Source organism: Rhinatrema bivittatum, chromosome 3 (genome assembly GCF_901001135.1).
Source record: "Rhinatrema bivittatum chromosome 3, aRhiBiv1.1, whole genome shotgun sequence".
NCBI classification, from domain to species: Eukaryota; Metazoa; Chordata; class Amphibia; order Gymnophiona; family Rhinatrematidae; genus Rhinatrema; species Rhinatrema bivittatum.
In genome coordinates, this window is record NC_042617.1 from 541,895,713 (window position 1) to 541,913,643 (window position 17,931).

At 42.4% G+C, this 17,931-nt stretch overlaps 1 protein-coding gene across 1 annotated transcript in view; it reads left to right on the forward strand.

Moving 5' to 3' along the window:
- The window catches only part of LOC115088647 (neurofilament heavy polypeptide-like), a 611,587-nt gene that overhangs the window by 490,851 nt on the left and 102,805 nt on the right, over window positions 1-17,931 (forward strand). Inside the window, exons 50-51 of the mRNA XM_029596909.1 lie at window positions 8,641-8,703; window positions 9,850-9,906. Of these exons, the coding sequence (XP_029452769.1) occupies window positions 8,641-8,703; window positions 9,850-9,906 (120 nt within the window). The remainder of the gene's footprint in view (window positions 1-8,640; window positions 8,704-9,849; window positions 9,907-17,931) is intronic.

The following is a 17,931-nucleotide window of genomic DNA, read 5'->3' on the forward strand; positions in this document are numbered from 1 at the left end:
AGCCGACGATTTAAAGTATTATCCACTATGATGCCTAGATCTTTTTCCTGGGTGGTAGCTCCTAACATGGAACCTAACATCGTGTAACTACAGCAAGGGTTATTTTTCCCTATGTGCATCACCTTGCACTTGTCCACATTAAATTTCATCTGCCATTTGGATGCCCAATCTTCCAGTCTTGCAAGGTCCTCCTGTAATGTATCACAGTCTGCCTGTGATTTAACTACTCTGAATAATTTTGTATCATCTGCAAATTTGATAACCTCACTCGTCGTATTCCTTTCCAGATCATTTATATATATATTGAAAAGCACCGGTCCCAATACAGATCCCTGAGGTACTCCACTGTTTACCCTTTTCCACTGAGAATATTGACCATTTAACCCTACTCTCTGTTTCCTGTCTTTTAACCAGTTTGTAATCCACGAAAGGACATCGCCTCCTATCCCATGACTTTTTAGTTTTCGTAGAAGCCTCTCATGAGGGACTTTGTCAAACGCCTTCTGAAAAATCCAAATACACTACATCTACCGGTTCACCTTTATCCACATGTTTATTAACCCCTTCAAAAAAATGAAGCAGATTTGTTAGGCAAGACTTCCCTTGGGTAAATCCATGTTGACTGTGTCCCATTAAATCATGTCTTTCTATATGCTCTACAATTTTGATCTTGAGAATAGTTTCCACTATTTTTCCCGGCACTGAAGTCAGGCTCACTGGTCTATAATTACCCGGATCGCCCCTGGAGCCTTTTTTAAATATTGGGGTTATATTGGCCACCCTCCAGTCTTCAGGTACAATGGATGATTTTAATGATAGGTTACAAATTTTAACTAATAGATCAGAAATTTCATTTTTGAGTTCCTTCAGAACCCTAGGATGCATACCATCTGGTCCAGGTGATTTGCTACTCTTTAGTTTGTCAATCTGGCCTACTACATCTTCCAGGTTCACAGTGATTTCGTTCAGTTCATCTGAGTCATCACCCCTGAAAACCATCTCCGGAACTGGTATCTCCCCAACATCCTCATTAGTAAACACGGAGGCAAAGAATTCATTTAGTCTTTCTGCAATGGCCTTATCTTCCCTAAGAGCCCCTTTAACCCCTCTGTCATCTAATGGTCCAACCGACTCCCTCACAGGTTTCTTGCTTTGGATATATTTTAAAAAGTTTTTATGGGTTTTTGCCTCTATGGCCAACTTCATTTCAAATTCTCTCTTCGCCTGTCTTATCAATGTTTTACACTTACCTTGACAATGCTTATGTTTTATCCTATTTTCTTCAGATGGATCCTTCTTCCAATTTTTGAAGGATGTTTTTTTGGCTAAAATAGCCTCTTTCACCTCACCTTTTAACCATGACGGTAATCGTTTTGCCTTCCTTCCACCTTTCTTAATGCGCGGAATACATATGGACTGCGCCTCTAGGATTGTATTTTTAAACAATGTCCAAGCCTGTTGAACACTTTTAACCTTTGCAGCTGCAACTTTCAGTTTTTTTCTAACTATTTTCCTCATTTTATCAAAGTTTCCCTTTTTAAAATTTAGTGTTAGAGCTGCAGATTTACTTATTGTCCCCCTTCCAGTTATTAGTTTAAATTTGATCATGTTATGATCACTGTTGCCAAGTGGCCCCACCACCGTTACTTCTTTCACCAAATCTTGCGTTCCACTAAGAATTAAATCTAAAATAGCTCCCTCTCTTGTAGGTTCCTGAACCAATTGCTCCATGAAGCAGTCATTTATTACATCCAGGAACTTTATATCTCTAGCAAGTCCTGATGTTACATTTACCCAGTCAATATTGGGGTAATTGAAATCTCCCATTATTATTGCATTGCCAAATTGGTTTGCTTCCCTGATTTCTCTTAGCATTTCATCATCTGTCTGACCATTTTGTCCAGGTGGACGGTAGTATACTCCTATCACTATACTCTTACCCAACACACATGGGATTTCTACCCATATAGATTCTACTGAGCATTTGCTCTCTTGTATGATCTTTATCCTGTTGGACTCTATACCCTCCCGGACATAAAGTGCCACACCCCCACCAAGTTGATCCTCCCTATCATTGCGATATAATTTGTACCCTGATATAGCACTGTCCCATTGGTTATCCTCCTTCCACCAAGTCTCTGTGATGCCAATTATGTCAATCTCATCATTTGCTGCTAAACACTCTAACTCTCCCATCTTACTTCTTAGACTTCTGGCATTGGCATACAGACATTTCAAAGTGTAGTTTTTGCTTGTTTTAACAACCTGCTTTTCAGTTGTTTGGGATAATTCGGTAATAATTAGCTTTGGTGATTTTTTACATATAGGCATATGAACTATGTTTGCTTTTGATGGAACCTCTGTTGGGATGCCCTAACTCTCCTGTTTCATTAGTATCCTTCAAGGATACATTTCTCCGAACCATGCACTGCTGAGTGACTGTCGGCTTTCCCCCTTGTTCTAGTTTAAAAGCTGCTCTATCTCCTTTTTGAAAGTTAGTGCCAGCAGCTTGGTTCCACTCTGGTTAAGGTGGAGCCCGCCCTTTCGGAAAAGTCTCCCCTTTCCCCAAAAGTTTCCCCAGTTCCTTACAAAGCTGAATCCCTCTTCCCTGCACCATCGTCTCATCCACGCATTGAAACTCTGGAGCTCTGCCTGCCTTTGGGGACCTGCACGTGGAACAGGAAGCATTTCAGAGAATGCCACCCTGGAGGTTCTGGATTTCAGCTTCCTACCTAAAATCCTAAATTTGGCTTCCAGAACCTCTCTCCCACATTTTCCTATGTCGTTGGTGCCCACATGTACCACGACAGCCGGCTCCTCCCCAGCACTGTCTATAATCCTATCTAGGTGACGCGTGAGGTCTGCCACCTTCGCACCAGGCAGGCAAGTTACCAGGCGGTCCTCACGTCCACCAGCCACCCTGCTATCTACATTTCTAATAATTGAATCACCAACTATGATGGCCGGCCTAACCCTTCCCTCCTGGGCAGTAGCCCTGGGAGATTTGTCCTCAGTGCTAGAGGACAATACATCACCTGGAGAGCAGGTCCTTGCTACAGGATCACTTCCTGCTACACCAGGGTGATGTTCTCCTACTGGGAGACCTTTCTGATCCAAGGCAGCACTGGGTCTTATCAATATCTTACATTTAACTTGCCAACGCTTATGCATTATCCTATTTTCTTCTGTTGGATCCTTCTTCCAATTTTTGAATGAAGATCTTTTGGCTAAAATAGCTTCTTTTACCTCACCTTTTAACCATGCCGGTAATCATTTTGCCTTCCTTCCACCTTTTTTAATATGTGGAGTACATCTGGACTGTGCTTCTAGGATGGTATTTTTTAACAATGACCATGCCTCTTGCACAATTTTTACCTTTGTAGCTGCTACTTTCAGTTTTTTCTATCTTTTTTTTTCATTTTATCAAAGTTTCCCTTTTGAAAGTTTAGCACGAGAGCCATGGATTTGCTTACTGTCCCCCTTCCAGTCATTAATTCAAATTTGATCATATTATGATCACTATTGCCAAGCGGCCCCACCACCGTTACCTCTCTCACCAAATCCTGTGCTCCACTGAGAATTAGATCTAAAATTGCTCCCTCTCTCATCGGTTCCTGAACCAATTGCTCCATAAAACTGTCATTTATTCTATCCAGGAAATGTATCTCTCTAGCATGTCCTGATGATACATTTACCCAGACAATATTGGGGTAATTGAAATCTTATAGAAATCACATTGTGTCAAACGATTTTTATTTATTTATTTATTTGTTTAATTAAGAGTTTTTAATTACTGCGGCATGTTTGGAACATCACCTCGGTTTACAATAGAACATAATGCAGCAACGGGCTTTACAAGAAACACGTGAAAGAAATAACAAAAAGTAACATGCTTTACATTACAAGTTCATAAATTAACTTATATCTTATATTGTTGCTGATATTGACATTTAATAATTATACTTTATATAACATTTTATCACAATTTTTATATAATTTTGGCTCCTTCATACCACCAGCGGTTAGCAAGTATAGACTTGTAATTTCACCGCTACGGGTCTTTTTAAATCATCAGTCCGCTAAACATTCCTCATAATGTTGTGTTTCAGTTTTTCTTATTATTTTAAACTTTTTCATAAAAGTACAGAGAACAGTACTTCCCTTTACTTGAGCAGACCAAGTTCCAGAGTCTAGAGTCCAAGTCTGACATGAACACGTTTCACGAGCCACTGCCTCAGGGACTTCTCGGATTGACCCACTGAGCACTACTGTAGAGAATCTCTGGATACTCGTGTTGAAGATTTCTAAGTATTCATCAAACTTTCCAATCCAATTCTTCATTCTTCAGACCCTGCCACTATTTTCATGCTTCAGCCAAAGTGCAGCTAGAGAACTCTTCCCTCCCCTTTTCCTATTACCCACCACTCCTTCCTCTATGCTTGGTTCATCCCCTCCCTGCTCATCCATAACACCTTCCACCCTCCTTGCCTATCTTCTCTTCTCATCCCTCCTCCCCCCCTCCCTTTCTAGCTGCCTGTGCTCTTTCCCCATCCATGTTGTACCCTGCTTTCTTTAGTATGGAGATTCAGGGTTTTTAAAATCTAATTTATTGATTGGTCTATTCTTTAGCTTGCGTCGGATCTGTTCCAACCTGGATGATTTCAAATTTCAAGCTAAGATCTTGGCTAACATAGTTTTGTCATGCAGCTATTCACAATCCTGTGTCTGGAAAGCATACTTGAAAGCCATATTTACTCATAGAAATTGGATGTTTCTACCTGGATTCGCCCCTACAAGGACATGTGTTTTATCATTTTCCCTTCAGAACAGAGACATTTGTACCTTGATTTGCTGCCACTGGCATGTTCTGCAACTTCATCGTATGTTCCAGGATTCTCCACAGTTTGCATGTATGTGAGGAAGCAATTTGAGAGATATTTTGATTTATTCTGATTTGTCTCAGAGTAATTGTACTGCAATATCACATAACCTTGGACACGGAGCTTGTCTTCATTGCTCGGTATGTCCAGTAGCTATGTAGATGACAGAGGTGGAAGCTTTTTCCTGCTGGACAGAATATTCATTTATGCCATAAAACAACAGGGATGATATATGTTATCTAAAGCCCATGCAGGAAGTTCAATGTTGGTAAGATAACTTGCTCTATCTATACTTGCATGATCAAACACCACAGCTGCCTGAAGCAAGCAGGAGTTACTGCTCCCCTAGTTGCACATTTCCAGGAACAATAGCACATCTTTGATGCTCTCTAGTTCTGCGTAATAGATGTACCTCATAAAAACTGACATGGAGGCATCTGACCATGCCACCTTCTTCAGATTGAGCAACAATGGATTCATTGTTTGCAAACTTTGACACCCATTTTGTTGAATTTAGAGTTGAATATAAGTCTGTGGGAATGAGCCATGATTCCCTAGCACAAACCTGGACTGATTCCAGCCTTTCTTAAAACACTTTATCTTTATTTGCCACTTTAACACATACACATTAGTAGACTGCCTTTACCTTCAGAACAGTGTACTCCAATTACTCACAGTTAGTACCACTTCCTTCTATACTCATACAGCTTCATTACAGCTCAGTGTTTAGATAACAATATTCTACAGGAGTTGCCTTCCTCCTGGAGACCTGGGCCTGGACTGACTACCTCCATCTGGATCCCAGCTCTTATTCCTTCCCTGCTGGGCCCCTCCCACAGAGCTCTCACAAGAAGATATTAAAGGGAACCAGGCACCATTTTGATGTACAGCATTATGGCTTCAGGGTCAGACTTGGTGCCAGGCCTGGGATTTGGCAACAACTCTAGGTCTCAGGGCCAGACCTCAATGATGGGACCAGGTCTCAGGGCTAAGCCTGAGGTTGGTTCTAGGCTATGGTGATGTAACTACGCTTCAGGCCCAGGCCAGGCATGAGCCAAGGCCTCTGAAAGAGGGCCTAGGCAATGGTGACAGGCTCATGCCTAAGGACCAAGCTGTAGCACAAAGCCTAGGCCTTGGTGAAAGGACCAGGCTTCATAGATGAGCAACAGTGCAGGCTGAGCTCTCTGAACCTAGACCAGGCCTCAGGTCCAAGCTGCGGTGTTAGACACCAAGCCTTTTTCTCAGGTCTAGACTCCAGTATCAGGTCTAAGCCTCATCACTAGAAACAGGCCTCAGAGACAAGCTCCAGCATCAGATTAGACTTTAGTACTGGGAGCAGACCTCAGAGACAGGTATCAGCACTGGGCCTAGGGCTTAGAGTCAAGCCACGCTCAGACCTAAGTCTCAGGGCCAGGGCTAGGGTGAGGCACCAAACCAATCCTCAGAACTTCTCCTTGTGCCAGGTCTAGGCACTGGGCCTGTACTGGGCCTGGGCCTCAGTATTGGGATCTGGCTTTAGCGCCATGCCCTGGCATTGGGAATTTGCCTCAGAGTCAGGGACAACTTTTGGTGCTACTCTCAGCCCGTGGTATTTTAATAGGAGACTACTTTTGGTTTCTTGCATTCAAAACATGAAAATGACCTCATCCATTGAATTTTTTGCATTCCCTAAAATCAAATGCAAATTCCTACTAAACCCTTGTGCACAGCAGAAGCAGAGAGGAAGTCCTCCATATTGCCCTTCTCCGCTTCTATCACAAATGAATATGCCAGTGTGTATCTTGCCAATAGAGGAACCACACTGGTAAGGAGCAGTGTAGGCAATGTGGAGGGTTTCCTTCTTGCTGCTGCTACTGAGACCCTCCCTCCACACTTCAGAATCACTTCTCCCCCTCATTTAAAGTCAGTGACTGGCACATGTCTCTTCTAGTGGGTCATGATTCTCATCCTCACTGGGTGTGATTTCCAAAAGTTAGACCACCAATCTTCAAAAGAGTAATTTATTGATTCCATGTAGGCCAGCATCACTTTAGCTGCATGGCCTGTTTGGATTCAGATGAACTATTAAAAGAATATATCTAGCAATCGAACTATATGGGAGATATTCATTTTACTTTAAAGAGCATTATATGTAATTTTTAGGAGCAGGAAGAATAAAACATTTTTTTGTTTTACATTTCATTTTTGGGGGTTTGGTTTTCCATGATTTTTGCTTTATATAATGTTTATTATTAAAAAAGAAATAAACATTAAAAAAAGAAAAACCCAAAAACAAACCAAAAAAAAGAAATGGGGCTTCCCATGCCCTCCATCCATCCCTCCCACCCAAAAAAATGACAGGGCCAAGAACCTCAATGGCCCCCACTTTCCAGTCCCGGGGGGGATATGATGCCAAGGAATAGGCCCAGGCTGAAGCCTAGGCTGAAATCACGGCAAACTACCATGGCTTAGGCCTATGCATAAGCTTTGGCCTTGCATAAGCCTAGGCCACAATAGGTCACCACAACCTCAACCTAGATCCTAAGCAAGGCTCAGACTTTGAGGCTGGGTCCCGATGACTAGGCCAGGGCCTGCTGCAGCCCAGTCCAGTGACTGGGTCCCAATGCTGGGATCTCAATGCAGGGTCAGGCCTAGGCCAAGGCCTGGCACTCAGGATTTGGAAGTCTTTGGTTCCCTCTTCTTTCTGATTAGGCAAAATGATGCTAACTGCTTGGGAGTTAATTATCTCTGGGGCATCCTCCCCAATGGATGGCACCATTTTGTTATTTGGCAGTTAATGCTGCTGTGCATCAATATGGTGCCCTCTGCTGTGGAGGATTCACTGGAGTTAATTAACTCAGGCACCTCCCAAATGGAGGGCTCATTTCGTCTAGGAAGACAGAATACGGGACTAAAGACTTCTGTGGCCATAATGCTTGCCCCTGAGTTGAGGTCATGATGTCAGGACCCATCCTCTAGACTGGACCACAGTATCAGATCTGGATGGGCCCTGGCCTTGTCAAAGGCCCATATGTCGGGACCCGGCCTCCTTCCCATCTACACATTTGGCCTGGGTCCAGGCCAAAGCCCTGGTGTTGTTACCAGATCTCCAGACCAAGTTCCTGCATTGGGCCTGGAACTGGGCCCTGGTCTAGGCTGAAACCCAGTCATCAGGATCCAGCCTACAGGCCAGGCCCTGGGCATTGAGCCTATGTTTGGGCCGAGGTCCCAGCATCAGAACCCGCTTTCTGGACTGGGTCTTGACCTAGGTGGAGGCCCAGGGGTCAGGAGCCAATCTCCAAGTCAGGCCTAGGTCCGGGCTGAAGCCTCAGCACTGGGTCCCGATCTCCAGACTGGGCCCTACCCGAGGCTGAGGCACAGGTGGCGGGCCTGGTTCCCAGTTAATACCCAGGTATTGAGACCTTATTTCTGGTCCGGGCCCTGGCCTAGCCCAAGCCCAGGCATCTGGCCTAGGCCTGGATCATGATGCTGGATCCCCAACAGAGCAGATAAGTTTGCCCTAGGCCCTACACATCATTTTTTTTGTTAGTAAAACGAAATTTGAAAACCAACAAAATTTCGTCAGATTTTTAATCATTTCGCTTTGAAAACAAAATGTCTCATTTCCTATTTCATTTCTCACGAATGCCCAACCCTAGCAATTTATATCACAAAATTTTGCTACCATGGCCACATTTGAAATCTAACAGAATATATATATTTTAAACTAAATATGTACCAAGATTTCTTTGTATGTGTTTAATTGATCTTACCCATCCAGGTTTCTTCTTTCATGTAGAACAAGAATTAAGACATGAAAAAGTGCCTCTGCATTCCAAATCAGGTAGATTTCTGTTATACAACCTTTGTCACTGAGTGATCCTTTTCATCAGTTCTGAGTCAAAAAGAGCTACATTCCAAAGTTATCTAATTTAAGGTTTACAGTTTAACAAACCATCATATTAATGAGACAGTCCTATTCACTAGTTGGCATGATAGTACACTTTGTTTTGTTACTCTGTTTTTGTTTTTTTTAGGGGTGTGCAGTCTTTTTAATGCTTTTTTGTACTATTTCATAGAGATGTGAATCGGAACCAGAACCGGTTCTGATTCCGGTTCCGACTCACATCGTGTTTTTTTTTTCGTCCGGCCCGATTGCAGTTTTGTTTATCGGCTGCGCCTGAGCCGATAAACAAAAAACCCACCCCGACCCTTTAAAACTAATCCCTTAGCTTCCCCCACCCTCCCGACCTCCCCCCCCAAAAAAACATTTTACAGGTACCTGGTGGTCCAGTGGGGGTCCCGGGAGCGATCTCCCGCTCTCGGGCCGTCGGCTGCCACAAATAAAAATGGCGCCGATGGCCTTTGCCCTTACCATGTGACAGGGTATCCATGTCATTGGCTGGCCCCTGTCACATGGTAGGAGCACTGGATGGCCTGTGCCATTTTTAAAGATGGCGCCGTCCATCCAGTGCTCCCTCCATGTGACATGGGCCGGCCAATGGCACGGATACCCTGTCACATGGTAAGGGCAAAGGGCCATCGGCGCCATGTTGATTAGTGGCAGCCGATGGCCCGGGAGCGGGAGATCGCTCCTGGGACCCCCACGTACCTGTAAAATGTTTTTTTTGGGGGGGAGGTCATTTTTGTATACCGTTTTTCCCACCCTCCCCCAAAACGATAAGAGAACCCCCACGAACAATTTTGTGGGGGTTTTCCTATTGTTTTGGGGGAGCCCCCGATTTCTGACGATTTTGAAAATATTGTACGATATTTTCAATCGGCCGAAGCCCGATTCACATCCCTACTATTTCATTTTTTTAAATAGTTGGTTTTTTTTGTTTTGTTTTTCTCTAATTTCATGGTCAGTTTTTATTCTACACTAAAATGCAGTAGCAGCTTGCAAAATCAAGAAAGAATTGTGGTAGAATAATATGCAAATAGCTGCATGGACAAGGGTGACTGATGCAATTGTTTCTAATTACTGTAGGGGAAGCAGCCAAAAGACAGGAAAAAGCACTTCCACGAACCAAAGACAAGGTGCTAGGTAAGATACATGTAAACTCATGTCATATTTTCTCTCTGACTGCTCTGTGGTGAATGTGAATAGAGACAGCTCTCTTGTCCTCATGTGTATTATATATCCTGGTGCACATATTTGCTCTAGCACTATATTAGAAACTGATAATACTGCCTGTCTTCCTCAGGTATGTTGTAGAAGCTTACATATTTGCTTACTGATACATCAATAAAGTATAGTTATTTTTGTTGAAGGCACTGATAACAATATATTAATACTCGAGAACAAAATTTTAAAAGTGGTGCTCGCATTAAGAAGCCCATATATGCAAGTATGTGGGCAACTCGCAAGTGACACATATTTTAAAAGCCACATGTATGCATTAAAGCCGGCAACGTCTTATGGAAGATATGTGATTTGCTCGAGTAACCTCTTAAAATTTGGAGTATACTTGTTACCTGTGGTAGGTTTGTTTTAAATTATACATGCTCATGTACGCACATGATTTAAAATTCAAGCATATCTCTACTGACATGGAGAATCTATGTTTTTTCTCACTATTCTTGGTGCTGTTCCTAATTTTCTCTATTTTGGCCTGGATACTCATCTTTAATTTATTTATTTATTTATTTTGTTTTTATATACCAATATTCCTGTACAAAACTACAAATCATACCGGTTTACAGTGAACAAAAAACTTTGCAAAGGAGCATTACAAGGAACAATATAAGAGACAAGAACATAATTAAGGAACCATGGCTAAACAATTGTTAAACAAAGTTAATAGATAAATAAATACTTTTGAACTGGAAATGATAGATGATTCATTACTTAGAACATTAATAAGATTCAAATTAGGATAAATACTTAATAAAATCTGACTAACAAGATTTTAGGTTAAGATATACATCTTAAAGGCGGAATTAAACAGGTAAAGTAAACTTGATCAGGTCCGGACATGGAGACTGGTTACAGGGTGTGTCATGATCTAAATGAGATAGCTCTTTAAGAGAGGCTTGATTAGTTATAGCATTAGGTGGGATCAAAGGATTTCAAAATGAGAAACAATTATAAAGACACGGTGCAATGCATTGATCAGACTGGTCAAGGTATAAGCAGGAGTCTGGAAAGTGAGAAACACTATAAAGATATAATGCAATGTGTTTGTCCGACTGGTCAAAGGTATGAGCGGAAGTCTTCAATTCTGGGAATGCGAGCTGTAGTCCTTATTCTGGGCATGCAAGTTTGAAGAGCCATGTTTTGAGTTTTTTCTTGAATGAAAGGGGACATGGATCTTGTTGGAGGTCTGGAGGGAATGCATTCCATTGTGCAGGGCCTGCTATGGAGAGGGCTCATTTCCTAAAGGAGGTTTTTGCTGGGGGAACGTGTAATATGCCTTGATAAGCTCCTCTAATTGGTCTAATGGAGTTATGAAGACGTGGCTGGATGGTAAGCTCGATTGGAGAGAGGTTGTGTAGGGCTTTATGAATTATGGTTATGGCTTTGTAGAGAATTCTGAATTTGATCGGAAGCCAATGGAGGATATAAAGAATGGGGGAGATGTGTTCTCTTTTCTTTGAGTTCGTCAGGATCCTGGCGGCTGAATTCTGCAACATCTGCAGAGGTTTGATAGTATTTGCTGGAAGGCCGAGGAGCAGAGCGTTGCAGTAATCGATTTTAGAGAAGAGTATAGATTGTAGTACCAGTCGGAAATCGTGAAAATGTAGGAGGGGTTTCAGTTTTTTTTAGGACTTGCAGTTTGAAAAAGCATTCCTTAGTGGTTTTGTTGATGAATTTTTTGAGGTTAAGTTGGTTATCCAATATTATTTTGTATACCACCATTTGACTTTATTTATTTCCTTCCTAGTCCTTGATGAATGAATGGTGAGTGGGCTAAATCCTACTGGACATTTTTGTTATTATTCTCCTCCTTGGTCTTATTCTGTGTTTTCCTGCAGTTAGTGAGTATCATTCAGCTGACATGTTCACCATTTGACCAAAGACATATTGATCATGCCAGGGAGATAACTTCACCCTCTCCCCCCAGCCACACCTGAATCCCAGCCTCGTAGCACCCTGGATGGTATTTACAGCACAAACAGGAAACTGGTTACATGAATTGTTTTAAAAATTTGCCGTTTTATCTATCATCTGTATTTTCATTATTCTACAAAACATGTTAATATACATATAAAAAAAGTGTAGCAATTTTGCTGACAAAAATAAAAAAGAATGAAAGGGGCCTATGGCCTGATTTTTTTCTATCCCCCACCTAATCTAAAAGTTATTCTGTCAGGCCATGCATCCCTCAGCCCACATGTCTAAATCTGATGGAGCTGTCGCCACCCCCCCCCCCCCCAGGCAATCTCATTCTTTATAGAGTGAACTGTCTCTAAGGCCAGGCTAGCAATTTAACACCCCACAGCACTCCGACACCCCCCCCCCCCCCCCGACCCTTAGCCTCACTTCCCGAGGCCAAAAAATCCCCGCCAGGAGTTGGGTCAGCACTTACCCATGAGGTCCAGTGCAGTTTCAGTCAAAGTGTGCTGGAAGCATAAACTACTCCAGGTTTACGCTTCTAGTGCTAGAAGTAAGCAGCAAGTTATCTGGCCACACAAGGGGCTGCATAACTTAAAATCCTAAATGGCTATATTTAAACATAGCATTTAGGGTTTTAAGGTATCTAGCTACATGTAGCCGGATAACTTTAAGCAATTATATTCAAAGGGATATTTATCACGCTGAATATACAGGACAAGTTATCCAGCTAGCCTACTGAATATTGGCCTCTTAGCCTTTATCTCCTATCTCCTCTGGTAGTATCCTCAGTAGATATTCATGGGTCATTTAGGTAGGTGGTCCACCTCCTCTCCTTTCTCCTTCTTCTCACACAGGATGGCTGGAAGTCATCCTATCCTTGGATCTTGATGATCTCGGATTCCTCTTGCTGAAGGGGAACCTATTCTATTGGATTTGAAGAGTAAACGTAAACAAGGTTAGCTGAGACCAAAAAGATTTGGCACTCCAAACTTAAATAAATGGAAGGTGAGGATGTAAAGAAGCTCTCCTCCAAAAGAAAGAACTCCATGGATATTTAAGTTAAGTGAGTGCTTGGCACAAGGCTGCCTTCTCAAAGCAAAAGAGATAAAACAGTATAAACCAACAGAATGGTTACATTGCAGGCATTCCACATGGGGGAGCTGCAAAACATTTTATCCCTAACTGTCTCTCCCAGTATCAAATGGTAAAATCCTAACCAACTCTAGTAGGGACTAACAGGATCCCTACAATTGCATGCAATGTCAGGCATCATTGTAAAGCATTATTAATGATGTAGCTTTCCAAACTCGATGAGCTGTGCAGTCGTCATAACACTAGTCTAATTCAAAAGGGTCAAAAATATATACATACTATTTGCTTATCATCTTTCTTCTGTAATTTAATATTATGGGGTAATATGGCAAGTTAGATGGCAAAAATATGCATGTTATGCCAGTTTTCAGAGTTGACTTGGTGCGCATAAGTTTGCTTTGAAAATTATCCTGACAAAACTGCTTGCAAGCAATTACGCTTATTTGGTGCACATAGTTTAAACCCTGCCCAGACACAGACACCTGGAATGCCTCTCCCCCATGCACGAAAACATATGCACACATACAGTGTGTATGCACAGAATTTTACGCACATATCAGTTGTGTGATTTTCACAAGGGCCATTTTTGTGGTACTACTGTAGAGGTATTTTTATAACCCCCCCCCCCCCCCATAGAGCGGAGCAGTCTGTGTGTTCATTGTACACAAATGCTATACCAAGGATTTTCTAAGCAAACTTATGTGCATGAATGTACTTTGAAAATTTATGAGTAAGTGGCCAGGGAGATTCACTCATGCAAAAGTTGCATGTCCTTTTCAAAGGGAGTAATTTGCGCACATATACCAAGGTGTAGACTTTTTAAAATAAAAAAGTATGAAGGTCAATGACAACTCTGCCCCAATTCCTCCCCAATGTTTGCTTCTGCTCAGTTTGGGGTGAATTTTCAAAAAGAGTTGCACACATAAGTTAGCATATACGCATGCAAGTAGCCTGCACTTCCATAAATACTATTTTATAAACATTTAACATGTGTACATAGTTCACCTTTTACACATTCATCTACTCGCATTAAAAAAGGGGAAGTCTAGAGGCATTACAGAACAGGGCCAAAATTTACACACATGAGTTGCTATTTTATAAAAGTACATGCAGTAACTTTTTTGTATAATTTTACACTTCATAATTATCTCACACAATTTATATCAGAGGGGGGGGGGGGGGCGGATCCAAGATGGCCACGTGAGAGGACGTGAACCGCGCTGCTCCGCAGTTTCCTCGAGATATTACCTTATTTTTTCTTGTTGCCTGAAGACTTTTGGCAATGCCGCACAAGAGGAAGGGGAAGGTTAGGGTATATCCTTCTGAACCCGTCCTCCCCGCAGACCAGCGACGTATCATCAAGTTCACAACCCCCACTACAGAGTTGAGGGCGTCTTCCCCCACTGGAAGATATTTCCCCAGGAGAAGCTCTGTTTTCTCCTGGGGAAATATCTTTGAGCCCTCCTGACCCACGCTAATAGCTTCTCCATCTGGTGACGCCTGCGGTGCTGAGGCCCTGAGAGAAAACTCGAGTGATCAGCCTCAGCTGGAAGGAGCCAACAGCGGTGTTCCAGAATGAGCATTGCCCCTTAATCCAGCCCTGAGTTTGAAGGCCCCCGTGGAGAATGTTGGGGGAAGTGGGGTTGTTCTCCTGGAGACATCCAGTGAGAATACCTATGCTCTGGGAAGTGGAACAGAGGTGCATTCCCCCCAGGAGATTATGAGACCGGCTGTTGTGACCCTGGAGAGACTTAATAGCAGGTATGTCCCTAACCTTTAAAGAACAAACTCGACGTTTAGATACTGTGTCATTAAAATTGGATACGGTCGCACAAGACCATCAACAAATTTTACAAGATCATTTGTCTTCTATAAAGAAATTGGAAGAGGATGTAAAAGGTTTGAAAGACACTAATGCTGTAATTATTCGAGATCGCATGGCATCTGTAAGGAGATTGGAATTTTTGGAAAATTCATTGCATCATCTGAATTAGTGGTTGCTTAATTTTCCCAAAGTTCTTGGAGAACTGCCTCTTCTTACTTTAAAGAAATATCTAGTTGAGATAGTAAAGATTCCGGCAGTGATGGTTCCAGTTACAAAGAAGATTGTGTTTTTATCTCAGAAGCAAGCTTTGCCACGGTCTAATAATTAAGGAAACATCTCTAATTTGACTGATTATTTGGAAAATTTAGTTATAGAAGTTACTGCTAGACAAACACTGCTAGTGTCTTTCTCTATGAGCAAGATATAAGCGTAGTTATGCGCTACTACTTTAAAAGTACAAATGTTCCTTTTCTGGGTAGTAAGTGTGGTAAGTGTCTATCCAGACCTGGCTAGGCCTACCCAGTTACGCCGAAAGGCTTTCTTGAATATGAAGTCTGACGTTATCTTGCATGGAGCTAGTTTTCTTTTGCGTTATCCATGTAAATGCATAGTTAGGCTACAAAATAACACCTATATTTTCTTTAGCCCTGAACAGCTGAGAGAATTCTTAGATGTTAGGGTAATAGTACCAGCTATGAATTTGTGTATTACTGGGTCATAATTGGATGCAATGTGGGTATGCTCTCATGCTGCAGTTTCTTTTAATGGAAAGCTTATTGATTTCCTCTTGTCCTGCCCCCCTCTGATTACCTCTATGATGGAGAGAGTGTAATGTAATATGATAAAGTAGTATTATGTAATATGATACAGAAATGGATAATCGACTGAAAATAAGTTGCTTAAATTGTACTCTCTGAAAATTACTTTACAAGGTATTACTTTGTGGTTGTAATAAATAAGCTTAATAAAAAAAAGAATTAAAAAAACCAATTGATATCAGAGGGGGACTGTTATTATTAATAATCAATTATTAGTGGGTGGGAGGTTCTGGTGAACTGGAGGGGGGGGGGGGCTCAAGGAAGGTCGCGATGACCAAGAGAAGAACTGGGTGAACTGTTGGAGGAATTGCTAAACTGGTAATTTCAATCACTTGTGTAAATCAGAGTTTTATACAAGCAAGTCTTTTTTTTATCCCTCACTGAAAAATTCTCTTTCAGTGCATTGCAAGTATTCATGCATGTGCATATATATGTACATATAGGGCCAGATTTTTATACGTACCAGGCCTATTTTAAAAAGGCCCGGCGACACGCATAAAGTCCAAGGACACGGGTAAGTCCCAGGGCTTGCAAAAAGGGGCGGGGCCAGTGGATCCAGGCACAGCGGCCATTTGCCACTGTGCTTGGGATCGCGCGCCGGCAGTTGGCCGGCTCGCGCAACTTACTTCAGCCCCAAGGCTGAAGTAAGTTGTGAAATTTAAAAAAGCAGAAAAACAAGGTGGGGGAAAGGGCGGGGGAGGTAGGGGAAAGGAAGGGAAGGTGGGGTGGGGGGGTAGGGAACGGGGAAAGGCAAACAGCTCGGCACGCGCAAGGTGCACAATTGTGCACCCCCTTGTTCACGCCGATTTTATAACTTGCATGCGCAAGTTATAAAATTGGTTGGACATGTGCGCGCGCCAGGTTACGCGCGCATGTACGCCCTCACGCAACCTTTTAAAATCTAACCCATTTTATATCATCTGTGTATGCCTAATTCACACAGATTATAAAATACTGCCGTAGTTCTATGTGCGGCCATCCACGTGTGTATATGGGGCCATGCAAAGCTGTTTGAAGGTTATCCTTTTAATGCAGAAGAATACCTGAATCTGGATTATGTGCATGCTTTTATGCAAACAGAGCCTCAGTCAATTTTGCAACAGCTATTTACTTGCTTACAATGAGGTTTTACGTGTATAAATAGCATTGACAATTACCCCATTTTATATATTCATATTTCTCCAAACTCACATAAAGGGGAGTTTGTACATAAAGGGCCTTGTTTTAAAAAGGTTATGCACGTCGGGCCTATTTTAAAAAGGCCCGGCGACGCGCGTAAAGCCCCGGGACACATGTAAGCCCCGGGGCTTGCAAAAAGGGGCGGGGCCGGGTCAGCGGCTCCTGGCACAGTGGACATTTGCTGCTGTGCTGTGGATCGTGCGCCGGCTGCAACTTGCACTTGCCTAGAGGTAGGCACAAAAGGTTAAATAAAGGTCGGGGGGTTAGAGTAGGGCTGAGGGAGAAAGGTTAGGGGAAGGGGTGGGAAGGTCAGGCTAGGGGGAGAGGGAACGGGGGAAGGCAGCGCGGCTTGGCGCGTGCAAGGTGCACAGTTGTGCACCCCCTTGCGCACGCTGAACCCTGATTTTATAACTTGCGTGCGCAAGTTATAAAATCGGGTGTACATGTGCATCCTTTTAAAATCTACCCCAAAGTGAATTTTATCTGTTTTGATGTTTGAAGTTAACCTTATATATTAATTCTTCCTTATATATATGTAAAATACATAATATTAACACATTAATACTTTCAGTGGTTCAGTCATTAAATCAACAGATTTCTTTCATCTTTGCTTACACCTTAGTATTTAGCTCATGATGGTGATAGTGTACTGACTTTTAATTGAAGGTTGACTAGTGAGCTAAGGATACTCACTGCTTCTCATACCAGAGGTGTCCAAGCATTAGTGAAAATGTTAATATCCAACATTTTATTAAGTTATTTAAATAAAAATGTAACTTTAAGGTCTCCTTTTTTTCCCTTGATTAGACCTCTTGCTTAAAAAAGTCCTTAAGGAAGGGGGATAGCAGGAGCAGCAGTGATAGTGTAAAGCAGAGGACGAGAGGAGGTCAGAGGGCAAAGCATGGCGAGGGAGGGGTTTTCTGCTGTGGTGGCCAATTACTCACGTAGCCAGTTTAAAGGTACTGCTGGCTGCCGACTTCCTTGAATCAAAATCTGCCAGACCAGCAAAAACTCTGGTTGGTTTGTATCCCTGCCTAAATTTTAAGCATCTAGATGGCTCTGAAAGTTGCAGAAATGATTCACTGCCTTAATAACGCC